This window comes from Lissotriton helveticus, chromosome 11 (assembly GCF_964261635.1).
Source record: "Lissotriton helveticus chromosome 11, aLisHel1.1, whole genome shotgun sequence".
NCBI classification, from domain to species: Eukaryota; Metazoa; Chordata; class Amphibia; order Caudata; family Salamandridae; genus Lissotriton; species Lissotriton helveticus.
In genome coordinates this window covers 486,589,934-486,612,124 of record NC_136072.1, presented here as the reverse complement: position 1 = coordinate 486,612,124, position 22,191 = coordinate 486,589,934, and the positions used below count along the sequence as shown (strand labels likewise).

The following is a 22,191-nucleotide window of genomic DNA, read 5'->3' as shown; positions in this document are numbered from 1 at the left end:
ATTGCGCAGAACAAGGTTACTCTTTCACAGAGGTGGATGTGGGTGGAATAAATGTAAGAACTGAATTAGCCATGATACTGGAAACTGTTGATACTTGGGATGAACTGTCAACCATGCAAGAAAATGCTCCTGATTCTGAGAAGGAAACATGGGAAAAGGCAGGATGTGTAATGGGTGAGACTCATTTTTGGGTCTCAGCAGACGGCAGAGCAGTGTTGCCCAATGAGATGGTGAGTCCAATGGCTAGACTCATACATGGTCCCGTACACTTAGGGAGAGATGCTATGCTGAGAGTGTTTAGACAGACTTGGTACAATCCTAAGTTTAGAATAGCAGCAGAAGCAGTGTGCCAGCGTTGTGTGACCTGCCAGCAGCTGAATGTAGGGAAAAGAACACCAGTTGCACTAAGTCACATAGGAAGGTCTGGAGGTCCATTCAACAGAATGCAGATAGATTTCATTGAAATGCCAAGATGCAACCGCCTCCGCTATGTCTTGGTGGTTGTTTGTGTGTTCTCCAGATGGGTTGAGGCATACCCTACACGTAGGTGCGACACCCTCACAGTGGCTAAGTTACTGCTTAGAGAACTTATCCCTCGGTTCGGGGTGCCGGCCTTTTTGGAATCAGATAGGGGAACACATTTTAACAGCGAGCTTGTGAAGATGATTTGTGTTGCACTGAATATAGACCAAAAACTCCATTGCAGTTACCGACCAGAAGCCTCAGGAATTGTGGAACAAATTAATGGCACGATCAAGTCCAGAATAGCGAAAGTTTGCTCCTCAACGACCCTGAGTTGGCCTGACGCCCTGCCATTGGTACTCATGAGCCTTCGTAGTACCCCAGACAGAAGAACAGGGTTGTCACCACATGAGGTGTTAATGGGGAGAGCAATGAGACTGCCATCTATTCCAGCTACTGCACTGTTAAATATCACAGATGATATGATCCTGGACTATTGTAAGGGGCTGTCTGACGCCATGCGTTCTGTGTCCCTTCAGGTGCAGGCTGCAGAGGTTCCAGCGTGCCAGGGCCCTTGCCATGACCTGTATCCTGGGGACTGGGTCCTGGTGAAGAAACATGTGAGAAGAAGCTGCTTGGATATTCGTTGGCGTGGGCCCTACCAGGTCATCCTGATCACAAGTACAGCTGTAAAGGTGGGAGGCCTGCCCAACTGGATACACGCGTCGCATACGAAAAGGGTTCCAGCACCTCTGGAAACAGCTCCTCTCTCGAATGGACGTCCAGCAGAGGACCAAGAAGCCATAGAGGGGGCTAGCCAAGCTGTAGAGGTGCCAGTGGAAGCAGGGAACGAGTCTGACCAAGCTGAGGACGGTCAGTACAACAGCGAAACAGAAGACGCTACAGAAGGAGAAGACAGCTGGGAGTACGAGTCTGACCCTGACAGGTCTGAAAGAGAGCGAGAACAGACCAGAAGGAGAAGGAGTAGAAGGGCACGTGGAGAAGCAAATTGGCCGCAAAGAAGAAGTTCTAGCCTGAGGTCAACTCCAGAAGCAACCCTTCCTCCGATATCAGAAGACTCAGACCCAGAAGAAGGTGCTCAGGGCGCTGAAGCACCAGACCGAAGAAGGTCAAGAAGAGTGCGTGTGCCTAACAGAAGATACTCCACACCTGAGTGGACATATCTGGCGACAAATGTCTGTGAAACCGGAGACAGGGAGGATCCGAGCGGTGGTGGTGTCCAGTTCTGAGCCCATTATCACCGTGGAAATACAACTGTTGGTACCCGGTGTCGAACAAGAAGGGTCACTAACATTCGTGCTCCCCAGACCTCCCCGCCTCAGCAAGTTAAAACACATGTTTCTTACAGAATTGAAATTCCCCGACTTTGGTACCACGATAACAGCACATGAAGAGCATACTCTTCGCATGGAAATATTGAACTATGCTATTGAAGCTGCAACCACAAATCTAATAGTCGATTGTTAAAGGACTTTGTAAATAAAGCAAGCAGAAGAAAAGAAGATTACCTAGCGCCCAGGAAGCAGAGAATTTTAGGGAACCCCTTGAGTGGATGGAGAAGGGCTAGGGTTGTCTTTTTGAACTGTGAAAGGACTTTTTGCGAAAAAGGCTGTCAGCCTCCAGCTGTGTGGATTCTAAAGACAAAAAAAAAAAAAAAAAAGGATTGAAAGAGACTGTAAAGGAACGAGAGGAAAAGAACTTTTTTGCAAAGAGAAAGGGAAAGCTAGATTGTCTGACGAAATGGAGGCCGGCACCCCGAACCGCAGAGCTAAATGTATAATAGGTACACTAATAGTAGGAGTGATAATATTAATAGCTTTAGTGGTAACAATTTCTTATGTAAAGGGACATGAGGAAGAGGTAAAGGTAACTGATGCGAATTCTGTAGTAACACTTACACCCACTGTTGCAGGTGAGAAAAGGGAAAACACTCAAGAGAAAGCGTTATTGGCTGCAGAAGCCCGCAGGTTACATGTAGACGAGTCCCAAGGAGACTTTAGGTCAAATGCTTATGCTAAACTTTTGTATGAATACGTGGATGCCATGGAGGTTAAGGATTGCTACGTCTGCATGCAGTTGCCTGCGTCTGTAGATGAAGGAATTCGATATCATCACCTCCCTCTGACATATGGCATTACATGTAGCTTATTGCTTAGTATATTTTATGAGAGAGATAGTTTTGAATACTATTTCTCCAATTATGATTCTGTGTTGCCAGAAGTCCCGAATTATAAGCAGATGAATAAATGGGATTACTGGAAGAGTGAAGACAGATTGGCCAAGTTCTTCATTCCTTGGATTACCTTAGATACTTCACATGCCCGTAGAAATAATCTGACATGTAAGGTGTCCGAAGTCGAGAAAAAGTTCATAGGGCAGGTGGATGATCGTTACAGGAGACAAAAGATTTTGAAAAAATCAGGACAAGGGAAATTAGATTGGACCGAGGAAGAGAAGTCACATAAGAGAAAGGGTAGTAGTGGTCCAATAGCTTTAGATAAAGCGCAGAAAGGAAAGTTATGTCTTCACCGAGCCAAAACGTATTATGAAAATGTATACGTGGGTGAAGTTGACTGTGAACATGCTTTTAATTTAGAGTACTACACTAAGGATTTCCTGAAGGGAATGCAAGTGATTCCAAATGTGTATTTTGTATGTGGAAGAAATGCTTACGTGAGACTACCTGACAACTGGTATGGATCATGTTACTTGGCAATTGTCTTCCCCAAAATATATCATGCACAAGACTTATTGATCATTGAGGGCCAGACATCATCGAGGGGAAGGAGAGATTTAGGCGATGCAGAAATGGTTGGAGATGTCTTTGGAGCTATGTTCCCTCTTTTGGGAATAATCCTTAATGATGTTAAAATTAGACGACTGGCAACAGTTGTCGACAGGTTGTCTGCCAGCACTGCTCAGTCCTTAATGCTGGTAGAAGGAGAGATGCAATCGATAAGGGCTATGGTTCTTCAAAATCGGCTTGCATTAGATGTCTTATTAGCAAAAGAGGGCGGAGTCTGTAAGGCTTTGAAGGTTCAGGAATGTTGCACTTACATTCCAGACCTTTCAAAACCCCTTGAGAAAGTTATTAAGAACATAACTAATATACACAAAGAGATCGAAGACTTGAGTAGAGAAAATGTCTGGGAAAAGGTGGGCCACGGAATGAGTACAGTTGGAGGGTGGTTTTCCACCTTAGGCAAAAGCTTTATTTGGTATATCCTAAAGCCTATCATCATAATATTGATCTGTGGGATAATATTGTGGGGATTGGTGAGGGTATTCAAATGGTACAGAGCAAGAAGGTCAGAAAGGGCCCAAAGAGAACAGTTGCAGAGATTGGCTGCCATACAAGATAATCAGTACAGGAGCCTGAGAGCTCTGGAAGCGCAGAGAATGCCAGCAATAACTGCAGTTTAAATGTTAGTGATGACCCCGAGAGGTCATCAAAGGGGGGAACTGAGAGAGCGCAAACTGATATAAATGTATGAGTACATCACACTTACCTATAGTAAGCACAAGTCATGATGAGAAATGCCATGAGTGCTAATAGTATCTGAAATTATATTCTAAATGTATAGCTAATATAGAGATTTAAGTAGAAGTGGAACTAATACAGAAATGTGTGACATTATATGATTTTATTAGACGTGATTATTTTGAATCTATGTCGTGTAGCTGTTAACATATAAGATGGTCTGTGGTAAAACGCAGAACGTGGTAGGCCTCAGGGCCAGAGCTGGAGCTAAAAGGGAAGGTGTTTCTTTTCACGACACAGATTGTTTAACGTTTTTGGTCATTGCATTAATGGGCCATGATTTAGAGTAATGTTTTCTAAATAATAGAATAAGAGTTTTAACATGCTTTAATTAAATGAAGAAATTGAATGCTATAATCATAATGTGAAATATTGTAGGCCTGAAATGTTTTAGCAGTGATTTACACGTACATGTCTGGGCTGAGAAATGTTGCAAGCCTTTTTAGAAGTCTATGAGAGTTGGGTTCTTGGCGGCAGATATCTGTCTGCAACAGGAAAGGGGGGATCCAATTATAAGTGAATGAATAGAGGTCTGTTCAGTAGACGGCCCAGACATGGAGGAGGGTTCTGGAATGTTTAAGGGGTATCAGCGGGCCGGAGAAGAGACTGAGAAGCAAGGTCAACTCTAACGTCTGAGGCCCAATACAAAGCATCATGGAAAAAGCCTGAAGTTGCACCACGTGAGAGGCGTTTCGCAAGGGGCGTCTCAAATGTTGTTGACTGTTTTGTATTAGGGACAGCACCCCTGGGTGGAGTTAGAGCAGAGACCTGAGGACCCTTTAGAGAGCGGATGGGTAGGCAGTGAGGGGTCATGACTGGAGAATTTTAGGTTTTCACCAAGAGACTTAGAGTGGGTGACTTCCCTTGGGGGTCATTCATTGCTGACACCTTTGTTAGGTTGGGATTTGGTTAAGTAGGGATACCATCTAGAACAGGGTAGGGACGCCTAACCTGTGTTTGTTTTCCTCCAACCTAAATGAAGGAGAGATATGCGTCTATGCTGATAGCTTTGCTATTTTTAGAACTTGTGTTAGTGATTTCTGTTGCTCGTCTGAGGGCTTTTCGAGAGCACATGTATGTAATTGGACCTGTGTATCTCGTGAATCTCATTCTGAGATGCTTGTATTTGCAGCTCATTATATCTTTACAATAAACTTTTGAAACCTAGAAGTTGTCCGTGATCTTTGAGAGTAGAGTCCTTTCTTGGGTGAACTAATTTGCAGATAGGTGTACTGTTTCCTTCCAAGACAGGCAATAAAGGTTCAGTCGACCAGATCGAGGTTTGGATCAATAGATATAAGGTATCGATCAAAATCTCGCCCTTTCAGGTCACCCTGAGGAAAATGCCTCTGAGCATGAGATTGAACACTAATGGACTCTTAACTGATTTAGGATACTTCTGTGCAATATGTATTGTAAAGATAACATAATAGGTATATGATATATATCAAAGACGTTCATTCTGAATGCCCCTCAAGGTAAGCAGTGCCATTGCAATTTAGAATGCTGATTGTGGTAAAAAGTACTATTTGCTATTGGTTAAACACACATTGCACTTTAAAATGCTGATTGGGGTAGACTGAACTGTTCTGCTATTGATTAATTTTATACTATTTTTAGTGAATGGTTTCAAATATATGTGATACTTTGGGCTGTGGATTGTATTGGGTCTGGGTAGGGATATTTTTAATGGTTATATAGTTGAAATTGTATAATCTATAAGTAGTTGTGGCTGAAGGAAACAACCATGCATTGTTGTTTTAGGTTACTACATGTCTGTTTTCTCCATTTTATAATAAATAGAAATGTGTGTAATATATCTATAAGGATATATTTCTTGAAAATAAAGTGTTTCTGAATCAGTGCCATTACCCAGCACGGCCCGCCAGTTGAATGAGGTGGAGCCACAGTGCCTAGAAAGCCTCTACCAAGTCCCTGACCTGAGCTCCACCGAAGCCTCTGAAATAAACTATGGAGTGTATGTTTTGGCTCTTTGGCATGCTCTGGCTCCCACAATAGCAACTGCTGCACCAACATCTGGACATTGATTTGCGTTAGCAATCTGGGAGCATCTCACGCAGTCACATTGTTAACTGTGCTTCAGAATTGGCTGCTTTAGTGAGACAGATGATCATTCTCTGTTCAATTTGAGTTATTTTCTCTTGTTATGTATGAGACTTGGGGGCATATTAACAAGGGCAGTATCGACGCTTTAGCGCCACTTTTTGCCCTATTTACTAGGTGGTGCTAACATGCATTATCGCATGTTAGCACCCGTTTTCCCGATGCCTCGCTTTGCATCTCTAATCAGATGCAAAGTGGGCGTCACTGGGCAGTGCTCCTTGTAAATTATCACTGATGTGCACATCGCAATATTTACAAGGAGGCCCAGGCATTTTTGCAGAAGTTAGTTTTTGTACAAAACCGCGGTTTTCTCCAAAAACTAACGTCTGTAAAAATGCTGACTTACCTATACTTTACATTGGAGGTGGATTATGCTGATACATACAGGGTTGTATCAGCAAGGTTATCGCCATTTTCCATGGAACATCGCTGGAAAACCAGCGATATTCCATGGAAAACATCGCTATCGCTGGAATAATTATCGCCATTGTGCTATGCGTTGTTAATACAGCGCTAGAATGGCGATAATTTCCAGCGATAGCCAGCGTTAACAATTCTCTTGCTAAGAGCGGCCAGCGATAATTATCGCTGCCTGTTGATAATATGCTCCTTGGGCTCTTATTGAGTTCTCCTAATTAGATAGTCTCAAACTGTACTTACAGTAGTAATAAAACCCACATGCACTTAATATATCTTTAAGTATATGTTTGCTGAAGTCGTGAACGTTGTGTATGTAATCCCTATTAAGTAGCATTTATTTGCAAAGTAATGAACAATTTGCATCTGCCTAATATTTTTCATCATCTTTCTCTGTTTACCTTTGTACCTCTCAAAATATTGTCGGTCCAACCTCAAAGCAATATTTTCTGATGTCCAGTGTCATATGACTTGTGTTTTTACCCAATACTTGCACAGCAGGATTATAAACAGCCCTGCAAATCTCCACTGGAAGTGAGGCCAAGGGAAAAGAGATTGCTTTGTTCCAAAAAGTGGACCTCTGATATGCCACCACCTCAACGTCCCGCCTCAGACACAAGCGCCTGGATGCGCCAACTACATGCAACGGAAGGCAGAGAGCAAAGCCACACAAGAAGCGACCAGAAGCGCCAGCGATTCAGCCTAGACGACCTGTGGCTGGTTGAGGAGCGGAGGCAGAGGATGAAGCTAAAGTACAGCCAATCAGACAGGCATGAGAAAGCAGGTCGCACTCTGGAGGAAGTAAGACACCAATATCACCCCTTTTGTCTGACGCTTTCCGCTAACCTCCAACACTTTTGGCTTCTATTGCCGTCTCTTTTTACTCTTTTCCAACTGGATTTTTTGGCTTTTTCTAACTGGGTATTTCTGACTTTTCTATCGTCTTTTTTTCTAAGCTTCTGATCGTTTGAAGTTGACAAGCTCTGAGGTTCTGTGATACCAGAGAGTCTGAATCTCTCCATCCATTTGTTAATCCAGGGTGGAGCGTGTGGCAAAATGAAGGCACTTTGGAGCCCTAGCCACGAAGTGATTTTGGGGCCCCAACAATAGCCTCTGGCATTAGTTATGAACATGGGATATAGTTTGAGTCCCCTGTGCTTACCAGGGCTTCCTGCTTACCTTTGGTAGCTGTGTCCTCATCCTCGGCTGATGGTGGGGGTGCATCGTTTTATCAAAACAAGCGGGCTCAAGTCTCCAGAGCAGTTATAAAATAAAACACAGTATCCCTTAATCTGGCTGGAACAACCAGGAGTAAAATTAGACATTGGCCAATGGCATTATATGTCCTTCTGTATTTTATCCACTGATCCAGAGAGTTTTGAGGTAATGCAACCAAGAAAATAAAAATAGGTAACTCTTCAAATACACACTGTTACAAAAAGCAAAAGTGCTCTGTATGAAATACCTCTGGCATTCAATTATTTATGCTCCACTAGTTTTGCATTTCGCCTTTACTCTAGTTTTCACTCACAGCCTCCTGCCGGTAGGACAGTCAAATAACACTGTGCAGTTATGGTCATCCATGAATAATAATTGATAATCCATGGATAACTATGGTGTCAATGAACATAAGAACAACGATTCACACTCAGCGTTCTTCTCGCCCTCCCAAATTCAAGCAGTCATCAGGTGGTAAAGCCCAACCTGGAGGTTTGTCAGTACATCAGCTGAACTGGGACCCTACAAATTTAAACCATCCCTCTTCGCAGGCCGCACTCTTCTTTACTAAACTTTACGGTAGAGGAGCGTCATTTTTGCAATGAGTCGTACTTACCTTTTTTTCCAAATTATGTATCTTTTTTGTGTTTATGAGTCTAAAGCTGTTGTTTTAACAGAGAATTACGTTTTTGGAAGAACAGCATGAGTCTCAGCAGTGTGATACTGCTTTTCCATGTGAGACCAAACCTAGCTGAAATATATGTTGAGCCCAGCCAACAGATGATAATGAGCGCCAACTAAGGTGGCTCCCTTACACCATCATACCTATAGAACAAATATACAACTGCAAGCTACGTTTTTTTCAGTACCAGCCCAGGCTGGCTGGGATTTAGTGACTTGGATGTTGAAGCCTATATTATGCTGGCCAAAGCCTATGGAATATCAAGATCTGCCGATGCAATGTGCTATAACGGATTTCCTTCTTTTGATCAGTTGCAAACAAGGGCCGTTAAAGCTTACTCCAAATACAAAGCATAGGTGACATAGTCCAAGCACAGGAAAAAACTAGTCTAGTACAAAATCTGACCGATTGTCGAAGGGAAGTTTTCAGGGGATGAATATTGCGTTCCAATCCAGGTTCCTGGTCTTCCTCCATTCATTTTTTAATCCCATAGAGATGAAATATGGCTAGTGGCCTGTGATCACAATCTCTGGCTCAATTAAACTTCATTGTTGTAGCAGAACCAAATGAAAGCATAATGTTCTCTTTTCTTCTGTTCCGCCATTTCTGGTATCCTTCCTTCTTGTTTTCTGTCCTGGCAACCTGTCATATAAATTGCCGGGGACTGTCCTGGCTTCTTTATAAACTTCATTCCTATTGATAATTGCGCTATTGCATTTCAGCTGCTGCAGGCAAGCGTGTTGCTTTAAAGCTCTGCTGGTGTGGACGCGTCTGCATTTCACATGAGTGCTCTTGCATTTCTGTGGATGCAGCTGCATCTTGTGTGCAAGTTGCATCTCAAGTGGATGAACTATGGCACGCCTTATCCATGCCTTGGTGGCAGAGCACATCTCAGACAAAAGGAGGTTCTTGTGACACATAGCGGTTTCTTCTCCCCTCAAAGTCTGGGCTGGCAGATGACAAAGGAGCAGAAGTAGATAGGAACCCAGGCTGCATAGCTCCAACAACAGTGCCCAATTGATACGCATGCAGTGTGACACATCTCCTTTCTGGCACGGAGCCTCCATTCAGCAGAGAGGACCCCAGCTCAATTGATTATCTTTAATGGGGAAAGGTCCATTTTTGACCAGTGACTTAAGGGGCAGCTCCTCCGCTAATGCGGAGGAGAGTCGCCCCTTCGCCTTTCGGCACGGCAAAAAAGGAAAACAAAAATGATAATAATGCGATGTTATCACCATTTTATGTTTCCGTGCTGAGGCAGTTTTGTGGACTGGGGCTAGGCTGGGCAGCGCGGGCGAGAAGTGGTGGCACCCTCCTAAATCTACATGAATGTTTGACTGGTTCTCTCAGGCCAGCCAAACATATATGCGCAGTTTGCATGTTCTCCACCCAGGCTGCATTACAGCCTGTGTAGAGAACATGCCCAGGCTCCCATACCCCGTATGAGCGCCGAACCATGGCACTCAGACCAATCACAACTCTGCATTGCAGCATTGTGATTAACTTAAGGAGCCTTGGTGCTTCCTGTTCGAACAGAAGCCAGGAAGAGGACAGAAGAGAGGCGGTGGCTGGCTGGCTTGTCGGCAGGTCGGCAGGTAAGTGATCTTTTTAATTTTATTGTCTAGCCCCCCTCCGCCCCTCCCCGCCCCACTACTGCTTCCCAGGAGCAGCCGCGACGGGTTACTTTTCCAGTATTGATGGCAAACTATGGGAAAATGGGAGGCAAGGAAAGACCATAACACCACCATAAAGTCACCCTCATGAGACAGAGTCGAGCATTGCTCTCATAGGAGGTAGGCGCAGTCAAATACAGATTGGCCTACCCATAGACTTCCATATATACTCATGATGGATAGACACAGACCTTATCAAACACGTCTCTGAGCAGACAAAAAAGCATACCCAGGACAATCAAACAAACTCATAGTAGAGAAGAATAGGCACAATTCAACCGATCTCTGAGACCAGCTGAAGTAAACCAAAGACAATCTATGCTGCAATGCCTAACCTTTAGGGTTAAAAAGAGAGGGAAAATGTACACACGGTCAAGTTCCAGAGCATGACTCAGTTGAGAACAATTATAGATCCATGCCTAAATTCATCCAATTTTCGAATTTCCTTGGCAAAAAAGACACATTTTGGCGAGGAACCAAGAATTACTTCAATACTAAAGGGGCAGGCATAGTACGGAGGAGCATTATTTATTTACAGCAGCAAATCAAGTTTGTAACAATAAAAACAAATCTGGCACTACATCTGAGCTACTTTCAGGGGTGGATGGTGGGGTATCGCTCAACCATCCTACCACGAAAGCAGCCTCCTGCACTTTCCCTACCTTGGTTTTCCCTACGACCTCTATGGCCAGTTTAGTCATGAGGACAAGCCTTCAAAGTGTGCAGAAAAGTGTCCACAATTACTCAAAAGGGTTCTTCTTGGTCCCTGTCCTCTCTGGTAGAATCTAGTGAACATACATGTTTTAAATTCAGCATCTACTGAAACAAACAACAATGTGATGGAAGGAATGCTTTAATCAAATCCTATCACCGGCCTGGAAGTTTAAACTGGAATGTTCCTATTGGAGCTGGGCCAAAACTGATTTGCGTATGAGAGCATTTGAGTGATCTCTGTCTAGAGTGGCATAGTGAATGAAAAACAAAGGATACGAATGCGACCAGAGAGAACGCCAGTGACTGAGATGGCTTCGAGCATTGCTTTCATCACTCTGTTGTTTGTTACAGTGCAGTGGTTGTAATCCTAGACATGGGTACCGTAGTCACTGTTCCAAAGGTTTCAATTATGAAGAAGCATACGTAGGCTGAATCTGACCTGGGGGCTCTTTGTATTCCTGTCTGGAGGTGACCTGGCTGGACCTTTCCTACCAGTGTAGGACCAAGGCTGGTGTGCACATGGCTGGTTTATGCCTGGAGTGGCCTAGTAGTACATTGACAGTAATGAAGGCTGATTTCACACAAGTTGCTGAGATTAATCCAAGCATTCATTTCATCATTGTGTTGTTTGTTGCTGCCACAAAAGTCATAACATGCAAACATTTCACAAAGTTTTCTTGTATGACTTATAAAACATTTTCAGATTAGCCAAGGCCAAGCACATATATGCACTGCTTTCAAGGTTGTGGTCTGCACTCTGCTGAACTAAAAGCAGATCAGCAGTATCCTATTTGCATGTGCCAGTATAGTAGTGCTTGTACCAGCTGGGTGAAGAGCCATGAAATCTGCCAAAGCTAAAACTGACCAGCAAGAATGACCTCATGCCATCCCCGGAATTATGTATGCTCCCTACTGCACTGGTCAGTTACCATACGCAATACGATTATCAACAAAGATTCCTTTCCAGCTATTCATGGAACAACTCCCAAGTACTGCTCCGTAAAAGGCCTTGGAGGTGACCACCTCATACTCCAAGCTACATGTTGACAGGAAATGCACCAAGATGTTATCTTGCTTGTTAGCATCAATTGGCCTACCCCTGTCAGGCTCAGACTCGTCTAACCACTCCCATCATGCGGTTTGGGAAGACTGTGCCCCAAGACTCCAGAGATCTTTACAGAATGGTGGGGCTTTCCACAGCTTCTAGGCGAAACCCCCAACATCCCTAGATCTTGGGAAGAGACAAAGCATCAACAATGTTATTGAGTACCCAATGGACATCCTTGGTCCTAAACAATCTGTTGCTTTGCAGAAGGAAGTGAACAAGTTTTTTCAGGAGCCTAAGGATACATTTGAATTGTGTGTACTGCTGATTTATTGACTGCACCACAAACATGATGTCTGATAAGAAACCACTGAGCAAACCTGAAGCTGACCCATCCCTAAATTAAGTGGAACTAAGATGAGAAACATGTCAAGTAAATATTATCCCTAATAGGGTCATAGAAAATGACTTGTCTGGTGACTAAGGTCCACACCACTCTTTACCCAGGATAGTTACACATCCTTTGGCACCAGCTGCACCAGAGAAGGGACCTAATGCAGCACTTGACACCATGGCTTTAAATTATATAAAACAAGCATTGGCATAGTCAATCAGTCTCAGAAATGGGAGTGCCTAATTACGCTGTGCAAGAAGCATTTTATTATTGGCACTACTTAAGATTGATTGTCGTGTAAACATTGTTCCCTGCATAAAGCGCTACACAGATGGTGTCTCTACATATATGAAAAGTGCCTTTATATTCCAACAAATATGTTTAAACATTGACTACTATAATGCCTACTTTAAAGTGAATAGCTACAAAGCCCAAGACTGAAGCATGACAGCTTTGTTGAAGTATAGTCAAAAAGTTGACATTTAAGTGAGTTCTATAGGAAAAGGATGTGATAAACACACACAATCAGGGGACCGTGTGAGGATAATAACGAGAATAATTATGCCAAAAACCCAAACAAGGAGAATATAAATTTTCAGCACTACGTTTAAGAAGCAGTTTGAAGCCCCAAATAAAAGATTGTCTCTTTAGAATATACATAAGGACGATTCAATCAGATAATATGGCCAAAAGATTGGGATTCCAAACATGGCTGGTTGTAAGTTGCAGAGACCCATACGGGAAGAGTGGCTTGAAGTGGACTTAAAAGGGTAGAGCAGCAGTTTCCAAAAATGCCGTCCACTTCCCCACAGCACTGCGAGAGACCGTTACTCGTCTGCCCTTAAAGGATTTTGCACTCTAGCACCTGTGGATTATAGGCTAATGCAAGAATGAGTGTAGTGCTGAGAGCCTTTAAGGATATTGCACTCTAGCACATGGGGATTATAGGCTAGTGCAAGAATGTGTAGTGGTGAGCGCCTTTAGGGATCTTGCACTCTAGCACCTGTGGATTATAGGCTAGTGCAAGAATGAGTGTGGTGCTGAGCGCCTTTAAGGATATTGCACTCTAGCACATGGGGATTATAGGCTAGTGCAAGAATGTGTAGCGGTGAGCGCCTTTAGGGATCTTGCACTCTAGCACCTGTGGATTATAGGCTAGTGCAAGAATGAGTGTGGTGCTGAGCGCCTTTAAGGATATTGCACTCTAGCACATGGGGATTATAGGCTAGTGCAAGAATGTGTAGCGGTGAGCGCCTTTAGGGATCTTGCACTCTAGCACCTGTGGATTATAGGCTAGTGCAAGAATGAGTGTGGTGCTGAGCGCCTTTAAGGATATTGCACTCTAGCACATGGGGATTATAGGCTAGTGCAAGAATGTGTAGCGGTGAGCGCCTTTAGGGATCTTGCACTCTAGCACCTGTGGATTATAGGCTAGTGCAAGAATGAGTGTGGTGCTGAGCGCCTTTAAGGATATTGCACTCTAGCACATGGGGATTATAGGCTAGTGCAAGAATGTGTAGCGGTGAGCGCCTTTAGGGATCTTGCACTCTAGCACCTGTGGATTATAGGCTAGTGCAAGAATGAGTGTGGTGCTGAGCGCCTTTAAGGATATTGCACTCTAGCACATGGGGATTATAGGCTAGTGCAAGAATGTGTAGCGGTGAGCGCCTTTAGGGATCTTGCACTCTAGCACCTGTGGATTATAGGCTAGTGCAAGAATGAGTGTGGTGCTGAGCGCCTTTAAGGATATTGCACTCTAGCACATGGGGATTATAGGCTAGTGCAAGAATGTGTAGCGGTGAGCGCCTTTAGGGATCTTGCACTCTAGCACCTGTGGGTTATAGGCTAGTGCAAGAATGAGTGTGGTGCTGAGCGCCTTTAAGGATATTGCACTCTAGCACATGGGGATTATAGGCTAGTGCAAGAATGTGTAGCGGTGAGCGCCTTTAGGGATCTTGCACTCTAGCACCTGTGGATTATAGGCTAGTGCAAGAATGAGTGTGGTGCTGAGCGCCTTTAAGGATATTGCACTCTAGCACATGGGGATTATAGGCTAGTGCAAGAATGTGTAGCGGTGAGCGCCTTTAGGGATCTTGCACTCTAGCACCTGTGGATTATAGGCTAGTGCAAGAATGAGTGTGGTGCTGAGCGCCTTTAAGGATATTGCACTCTAGCACATGGGGATTAGTGTCTAGTGCAAGAATGAGTGTGGCAGTGAGCGCCCTTTAAGGATTTTGCACTCTAGCACCCTTTGGTGAGTGTCTGGTCCAAGAATGTGTCATTATGAGCGCCTTTTAAGAATGAGTGTTGCGGTGAGTGCCCTTTAAAGATCTTGCACCCTAGCACCTGTGGGTAAGTGTTTTACGCAAGAATGAGCGGTGCAGTGAGTGACTTTAAGGATCTTGCATTTTAACTACGATGGATGAGAGTATAGTGCAAAACTGAGTGTGTTGGTATTGTGGCGGAGTGTAGCAATCCCCTGTTGGCACACAGCTTCAACAATGGCCACAGCATTGGCCAATTCCTTCTTGTCCTCCTGCTGGGTCGATTGCCTTTCCTGTGCTGTGATTCGGATGCCACTGCCCGGTGCACGGGTCCCAGTCACGTCTTACATTTAACTTCCTCTGCCAGCAGCCAAATCCAAGGTTTGTTTTTTTGTCAGTGATGAAAATCCTTTGAACACTAAGTAATAACCTTCAGCTTTACTCGGAAATCTGAATATATTTTTCTCCAAATTCTCTAGCCACATTTTTAGCATGTCTACCCACTTCCGTTGCTATTTGACCACCTGAGTGTAGCAAGGGAGGACAGGTACCATGCTAATCTCAGTCAAGAGCTGCGGGCTAATGCAGGGTTGGACCGGCCTTTAGGGCAAGCAGGCACTGCACGAAGGCTGGTCTCTGAGGCCTGTGTGTGGGCCTGATTTTTTGGGGCTGTTGGTTTGCCTATTCATGGTCTGCTGGGCTGGTTTTTATTATTGATTTCCCTGGTATTAAAAGAAACATTGCCTGCAGCAAGCTCAAACCCATGCAGTGTTTCATACATTGCAAAACATTTGTAGAATGGGTCTGTCCAAGTTCAAAACTGCTCCAATTTGCTAACAAGTGCCACTTTTAAGCTAATTCACTCATGACAGCCACTTCTATTTTGGTGCCAGGGACCATTTTCTGTCCCATTACTACCCTGCACTGATGGCATGCGTTTGGAGTGAAGATGGTCATAGAGGGCCCTTCTTGTTCTATGTCTTCATGGACAGTAACCGCTGTACCCGGGTTTTAGGCCACAAATTATTGGTATCAGTGTTGTTAGTATAATTATGGTAGCAAACCAAGACTACAACACCCAGAATGCAATTGATTACATGATAAAATCAGGACTCGAAAGTGTTCCTGATGACTTTGAGTGAAGTGGCCCCCCATTGGGCCATTTCCAGTGTTTTATGAGCTTCCTCCTCAGAAAAGGAATTTATAGACCCTATAGGAGGACCACTCTATACAACAAAATCCTCCAGGGAGGGTTAAAGGCATGATTATACAAATATCACATACTCCCGTGTTGTGATCTAATCGAATATATTTACAAACAGCGGCTAAAATATGTATAATATTAAAGCATATTGTACTTTTAAATTCTCACCACTAGATGGCAATGTCTATTTATGATATAGATAGCTCATCATGCTGCATGCAAAATGCAGCGAACGAGGGCGTGATGCTTGAGTTTCCATACTCAATTCACATGCACTTAGGTGAGAAAACCCTCTCTCAGTGTGTACGGTAACAAAAGAAATCTGCACGCTGATTGTTTGACACAGATTGAGGAAATATAAACTCAATCCTACAAGAATGGCGCTAGGCATAGATCTATGCACACACTTTCACAACGAGGTTCCTGAAAACATGCAGTTTAGTTAGGAATCAACAGGACGAGTCCTGCATCCACGGGAAGTGCTTCTAGATGCATGCACGGGCACCCATATAAACAAGCATTTGCAATGCAATAGGTCTCGCATTTGTGGAAGTCAGAGCTTTTGGTGTTGAAAATTATGTTTTTTGCTTGTTTTGTATGCAGTGGTCCCAGCTAAACATGGACTGAGCTGGAAACAACGAAAAATCTAATTTTAAATAAAACAAGAAAAAATTCACGTTGAATCTTGGTTCAGCCCTTATCAGCCAGGATAGCTTGATTCCAGTGGCATGGCGACTCATGTCTGAGCATACCCGTCCCACTCAGGGGGACAAATGCAAAAACAACAGTTGAGGGACAGAATGCAGAACAATGTCATACATTCACCCCAGTACAGAGATCTGGGCCTAAATTCCAGTTTGAACCCAGCAATATGCAAATCAGTCGTGACCCTGTGCCCCATAGGAACAGTCCAGCCCGAACTGCCAAGCCAGGTCCAACCTGGACTGGAAACAAGCATCCTAGGACCGGTTTCGGGCTTTCAGCCCTCATCAGCCAGGATAGCTTGATTCCAGTGGCATGGAGAGCACAGGACTGTTCAGCAATCTTGGAGCTTGGTTAGAAGACACTAGCCCCAGGAACAGAATATCTTCTAAGTAATGACTGACACTGCCTGTGCCTGCCATCTACTTAAAAGCTCACTCCAAAAAAGTGATGACCTGCTGGAAATTGGCACAAAAAACAGAATAACCCACAGGCATATATTTGTCAAAAAAGTAAGAGCCATTAAAAAGTAAACCTAGCAAATGTAAATTGACTGGATATACTAGTAGCAACCTAAAAGAAGATTTAATGCCAGCCTCTGCTAAAAGCCCTTTAGTCTATTGCATATTCTGCCTCAGAAGGATACAACCACAAATTACCCAGGCACAAAATAACAACAGGGCTGGACTGGCCATCCTGCTACTGTGGCATTTTCCTGGTGGGCTGGAGGCTAGTAGGTTGCTTTCAGAGCAGTACGGGAGCCATCCTACCATGAAACCCCACTGTTGTTGCAGCATCCTGCAGTGTCAGGATTGTTTGCAAATTTATTAATCGTGAGGAAGGGACAGCTTAACAAAGGGTTCGAGCTGTTTTGCCCAGCAATTCAAGCGGGGCGGGGGGGGGGGGGCGTAGAAGTGTAGGAGCAAAGAGGACAATATCTTCTGAAGTGGGGTTTATAAAACGTATAACCACCGAGTCACCCCCTCATCTACAGTGATCTGCAAACACTCGGCTCCGGATTGGCCAGAAACTTGTCTTTGGTTCCCACAAGCACCGGTGCACTGGAAACAGTTAACTTGCAGGTGTGTCACCATGGTCGCCTGTGCCTTCCCTAAAGGTATTGCTCCCAATTCTGGGAGCGGATTCTGTATCTTAGTTGTACACAAGCATGTTGCACCAACACCAGTGGGGGCCCATATGTCACCAAGGTCGGACTGGGACCGAAAATAGGCAAGAGCACTAAAATAAAAGTGGCCCCGTTAGCGAATCAGATAGCTAAAAAATGAGCCACATTTGTAAATCGAGGCATTTTTTTACTTTTAAAAGCGTGCAGTGTTGGTGTTATGCATTGTAATGAAGAATGCATGTGTTTGTGCTTACTGCGTAATGTTTGTGGCAATATCAGGAAAAAAAGCTGTGAAAACCGGACCATAAAACAGACCCACGAATATCCAGAAAAAAACGACCCGTACACTGACCTGTCAGACCAGCCCTTCTGGCACTGCTGGACTGCTCCATATGCAAGTCCGACCCTGTATGTCACTCGTTAATCTGTTGGGCACCTTGGACCCCTTCCACACCAAAGGCTTGGATAACTTCGCACAATTGACACACAAACTCATCTGTAAAGATCTGTAATTCTAGCTTGCTGGAGTCAAGGCCAGAAAGCAAACACCGAAATATCTTACACTAGAAAGCCCAATATCACCCAGTAATTGCCAAAATACCACCGTATACACCAATGCAGATAAAATGTTTAGGAAGGACCATTTCCCGCAGCCCACGTCCTCGGGCCTGTATTCTTTGACTTCAGTCCTACTACCTCTTTTGAGATGAGACAGCTCTATGTTGATGTCTCCATAAATCACACACTCTGGTTTTGTTTGCTATTCTTGAAGATTTCACCAACATAAAAGAAACAACTTGTATACTCTGGAAGATATTCAAGGAGCCAATTTTTCTGTAAATAAAGATGTTTACTATTCTTCCAGAAAGAGATTATGGGAACTTAATCTCACTATATCAGGTATAAAACCTATTTTGACCTATCCCTTCTAATACTAACTCACACTGTCAGACTGTGCCAAACAGAGCTCAGGATCATAGCCCCTACGCAGGAAGCAGGGCCAAGTCTGATTTCAATATGGCTGGGACCAATCTGAGGTGGCATAGTGAGCAAACACCGATGGTTGAAATGCTACCTTCACCTGAAGCTAGCACCGTTCTGTGTAAAATCAAACGTACAGAGTCTATCCCTGCTGGAGGAGAATTCCCATACTTCAGTATCTTGATGACAACCAATGAGGACCTTTGGTATTACTATGTCAGCAACGTGTTCTTCTGCTCCACGAGTAATGGAAGGCATACATAGAGATGTAGTGGTGGCTACGTCAGTAATACAGTAAATAGCATACATTGGAGGGAATAGGATATGAGAGATAATTGGAATATCAGAGTTTGTGGAAAGTTATAAGAAGTAGAAGCCTTGAATACAGTGGTACTCTATGGGAGCTCTAGTCAAAATTCAGAATTCACATTCAAAATCTTTATTGGGTCTAATTGGAAATAGATCATAAAGGTACATAGTCTAGAGACGTCCGTGAGGGTGGGATGCCTGGTTCCTGCATAGTAATTGAAGCAAACACAGTGATACTGCACACCATTAGCTTTTTTAATGTATTTATTGGCTTTCAGCAATCCTAACATTAAAACACATGCTTATCCTTGAAAACATTAAGACACCTGTAGCAGTTCAGTTTAGTTTATCATACAGATATCCATCTTAAGGTCGTCTGTACTCCCCTATTTAGCATAATCCTTCCCTTGTCCTGCACCAGTCATCATTTCTAGCATTTTATCACACTACCCTAGGTCACTCAATAGGACTTTCCTCCCTACCTCAACTATGATTTGCAGCCAAAGTCGCCTGTTATTTCCTATGTCACTGGTGAGGGTGTAGCATGGTTATTCTGCATCCTAAATATCTGCACAAAAATATTGAAGGGACACATTATTGAGGCCGAAAAAAATATTGATAGGTAAGTTTAGATTTTGCAATATCTAACTCTACATATATATACCTATGCGGTACATATATCTTCAAAGCATGTAGATGTTGAGTTAGGAATAGTAAATTTATACTTCCCTATATTCACGTACCTTTCAATATTTTGTCCTTCGATACCTTAATATTCTTTTACCACTATATTCTGGGGGTACAATATGGTGGTATCCATGTACATCAATTTACTAAAAGGCTGGGGTAGTGAAGTGGCATTGCATGCCATTTGACCTTTAGGTTCACACACACACACACACACACACACACACACACACACATATGCTTACACACACACACAATCATGCATACGCTATCTCTCTCTCACATAAACACACCCTCACCTGCACTCATGCACTCAACATACATCTAAAAGCATTTTTAACTTACCTCTGCTGCCAGGGAGGGTCATGTTCCAGCTAACTGTACTCCATTTTGTATTACACCAATAGTCAATAATATATTGTTGTTCAATATTGGTGTAGTAAATAAAATTGACAAAAAACAAGGCGATTGGAGCCTCACCCAATGTCCATAAGGACATGCGGCTCCTGTATTCCTTGCACTGACTTTGCAATCTGTGAGCCCAGGGTAGCAAGTGCAGTGCCAGGGGTAGCAGGGGGAAGCCAGCGGTCCCATCTTACAAGTCTCCCCAAATTACACAATATTATTCAGTTATCCTAAAGTTCCCCCCTCACAGAAGTGTGGCCTCTGCAGGGTCAGTCAGACTTGTCAGTATTTCCACTAGAACATCGGTAATCCATTCATCCCTACATATAATTTGAATGATTTGTTTCTCTGTCAAGGCCTACGCTGCATGTCTTTTCACCATAAATCCTGTATTGGGGGTCTCAACATGGCCCTGTGAAGTGCAATCAGGACGATAACTAATGCAGCAAATCTGTATCGTATTTTGATTTTCTTCCTCACAGCTATTATTCCAAGTCCACGTAAACACTGTTTCATGATATTCTCAGGTAACGACCATGTTGCATTGCATACACACTATACCACTGCATCCCAAAATTCCAAAGTATGTGGACATTACCATTAGCAGATCAGACCAATTTAGAGCCCATCTTACTCTGGCCTTCTTGGCCTCTGCTTCCTTATCTTGCTGTCATGTAGTGTTCCCCCTTGTTAGAGATTGGGTTCTCTGGTTAGCAGGTTTCTACCCTGTCCAAGTAGGGGCCCTTCCTTCTCACCTGCTCACCCCTTGCTAGCTTGGCATGAGCAGTCAGGCAATGTGGCAATGTGTAAAGCATTTGCATATCGCACATAGTAATACAATGAAAACATCATAAAGGGACAACACACCAGTTTTAGAAAAATAGCCGGTATTTATCTGTGTAAACAAGACCAAAACAATGAAAATCCAACATACCGAAACAAAAATACAAATATTGTAAAAAAAATAGACTAAAATGCAATTCCTTGAAGTTGATAGCTCCATCCACATGTTGCGGGTCGAACTCTGTGAGGTTGATGTCAGGAGGGCTGGCGTCAGTAGGCGTCGGAGCTGAGGTGTGAAGTGGAGCGGTGTGGTGTGCAGTGCCACAGGATGCGGCTCGGTGACAGCATCCAGGGTCGTGGGTGAGTCCAGGGCTATGGTGCAAAGTGGGGCGGTGCTTGTTGTGGTGCTGGCAGGTCACGGTGCAAGTAGCGGCTTCCTCGTTGCTGAAGCACTCTCATCGGTAAACAATCTGGGATCGATGGCGCCGGCGTCAGTTTGCCAAGGCTGTGGTGTGGGATGAGGAGGTGCATTGAGTAACTTACGAGAGGTGCCCCAAGGTCATGGTGCAGGCAGCGGCGTCAATGTCGACATGGAGCGGCGACATTGGGGATACCAGAATGGCGTTGTGAAGTGAGGCGGTGCGAAATGCCGTGCCCTTAGATCACGGTACAAGAAGCAGCTCGGTAGCAGTGTTGGGTGGCATGGTTGGAGAGATCAGGGTTGCAGTGTGAAGTGGGCAGGGCTCTCTGTAGTGCCAACAGGTCACGGAGAAGGCAGCAGCATCGGTGACGACGTCGGGTTACTTTTTCCTCTGTGATAGCTGACACAAACAGTTCCAGATGGAGGTGCCCAGAGGATGGTGAAGTCTTTGGTGTGGCTGAGACTTCCAACAGGAGGCAAGCTTTATTTCAAACCCTTGGATAAACCTTAACAGCAGGATTCAAGAAAATTCAGTCCAGTCCTTTCACTAATCAAGATAGAAGCAGCAACTAGAGGCCAACCCAACAAAGCAATAAACAGCAACGGGGCAGTCCTCCTCCTGGCATCTCTTCAAGCTCTTCTTCTTGACAGGGTCCTGAGTCCAAAACTGTTCTAAATTTCTGGGATCAGTACCTCAATATTTATACTACATTTCCCTTTGATGTTTTGGGCTGCAAGTCTCTCTTGCTCAGTAGAAACCAGTTCTGTCCTCTTGAGTACTGCTTCACTACAGGAGGTGGAGACAGAATTGTGCAGAGCAGACACAGCCTATTCAGGTGCTAGTGAAAACTCCTCCCACCACTGTAAATGCAGAAAGGTTTATTCAGCCTGGCTAGGAGTCACCCCGCTCTTATAACTGCCAAATCGAATGGTGAATACACAAACAATCGGAGGCACAGAGGATGGTTAAACAAAAAAATGCCCACTTTCTAAAAGTATTCCAAAAAAGATTTACCAA

At 44.0% G+C, this 22,191-nt stretch overlaps 1 protein-coding gene across 4 annotated transcripts in view; it reads left to right on the top strand.

Moving 5' to 3' along the window:
* Positions 1-22,191, top strand: part of ARHGEF4 (Rho guanine nucleotide exchange factor 4) — a 639,140-nt gene that overhangs the window by 281,184 nt on the left and 335,765 nt on the right. For 2 of the 4 annotated variants that reach the window (XM_078666093.1, XM_078666095.1), the window contains exon 3: positions 7,064-7,366. The exons of 1 other annotated variant lie outside the window; for it this stretch is intronic. In XM_078666093.1, the coding sequence (XP_078522219.1) occupies positions 7,064-7,366 (303 nt within the window). The remainder of the gene's footprint in view (positions 1-7,063; positions 7,367-22,191) is intronic. One more of the 4 variants, XM_078666094.1, reaches the window with a different exon arrangement.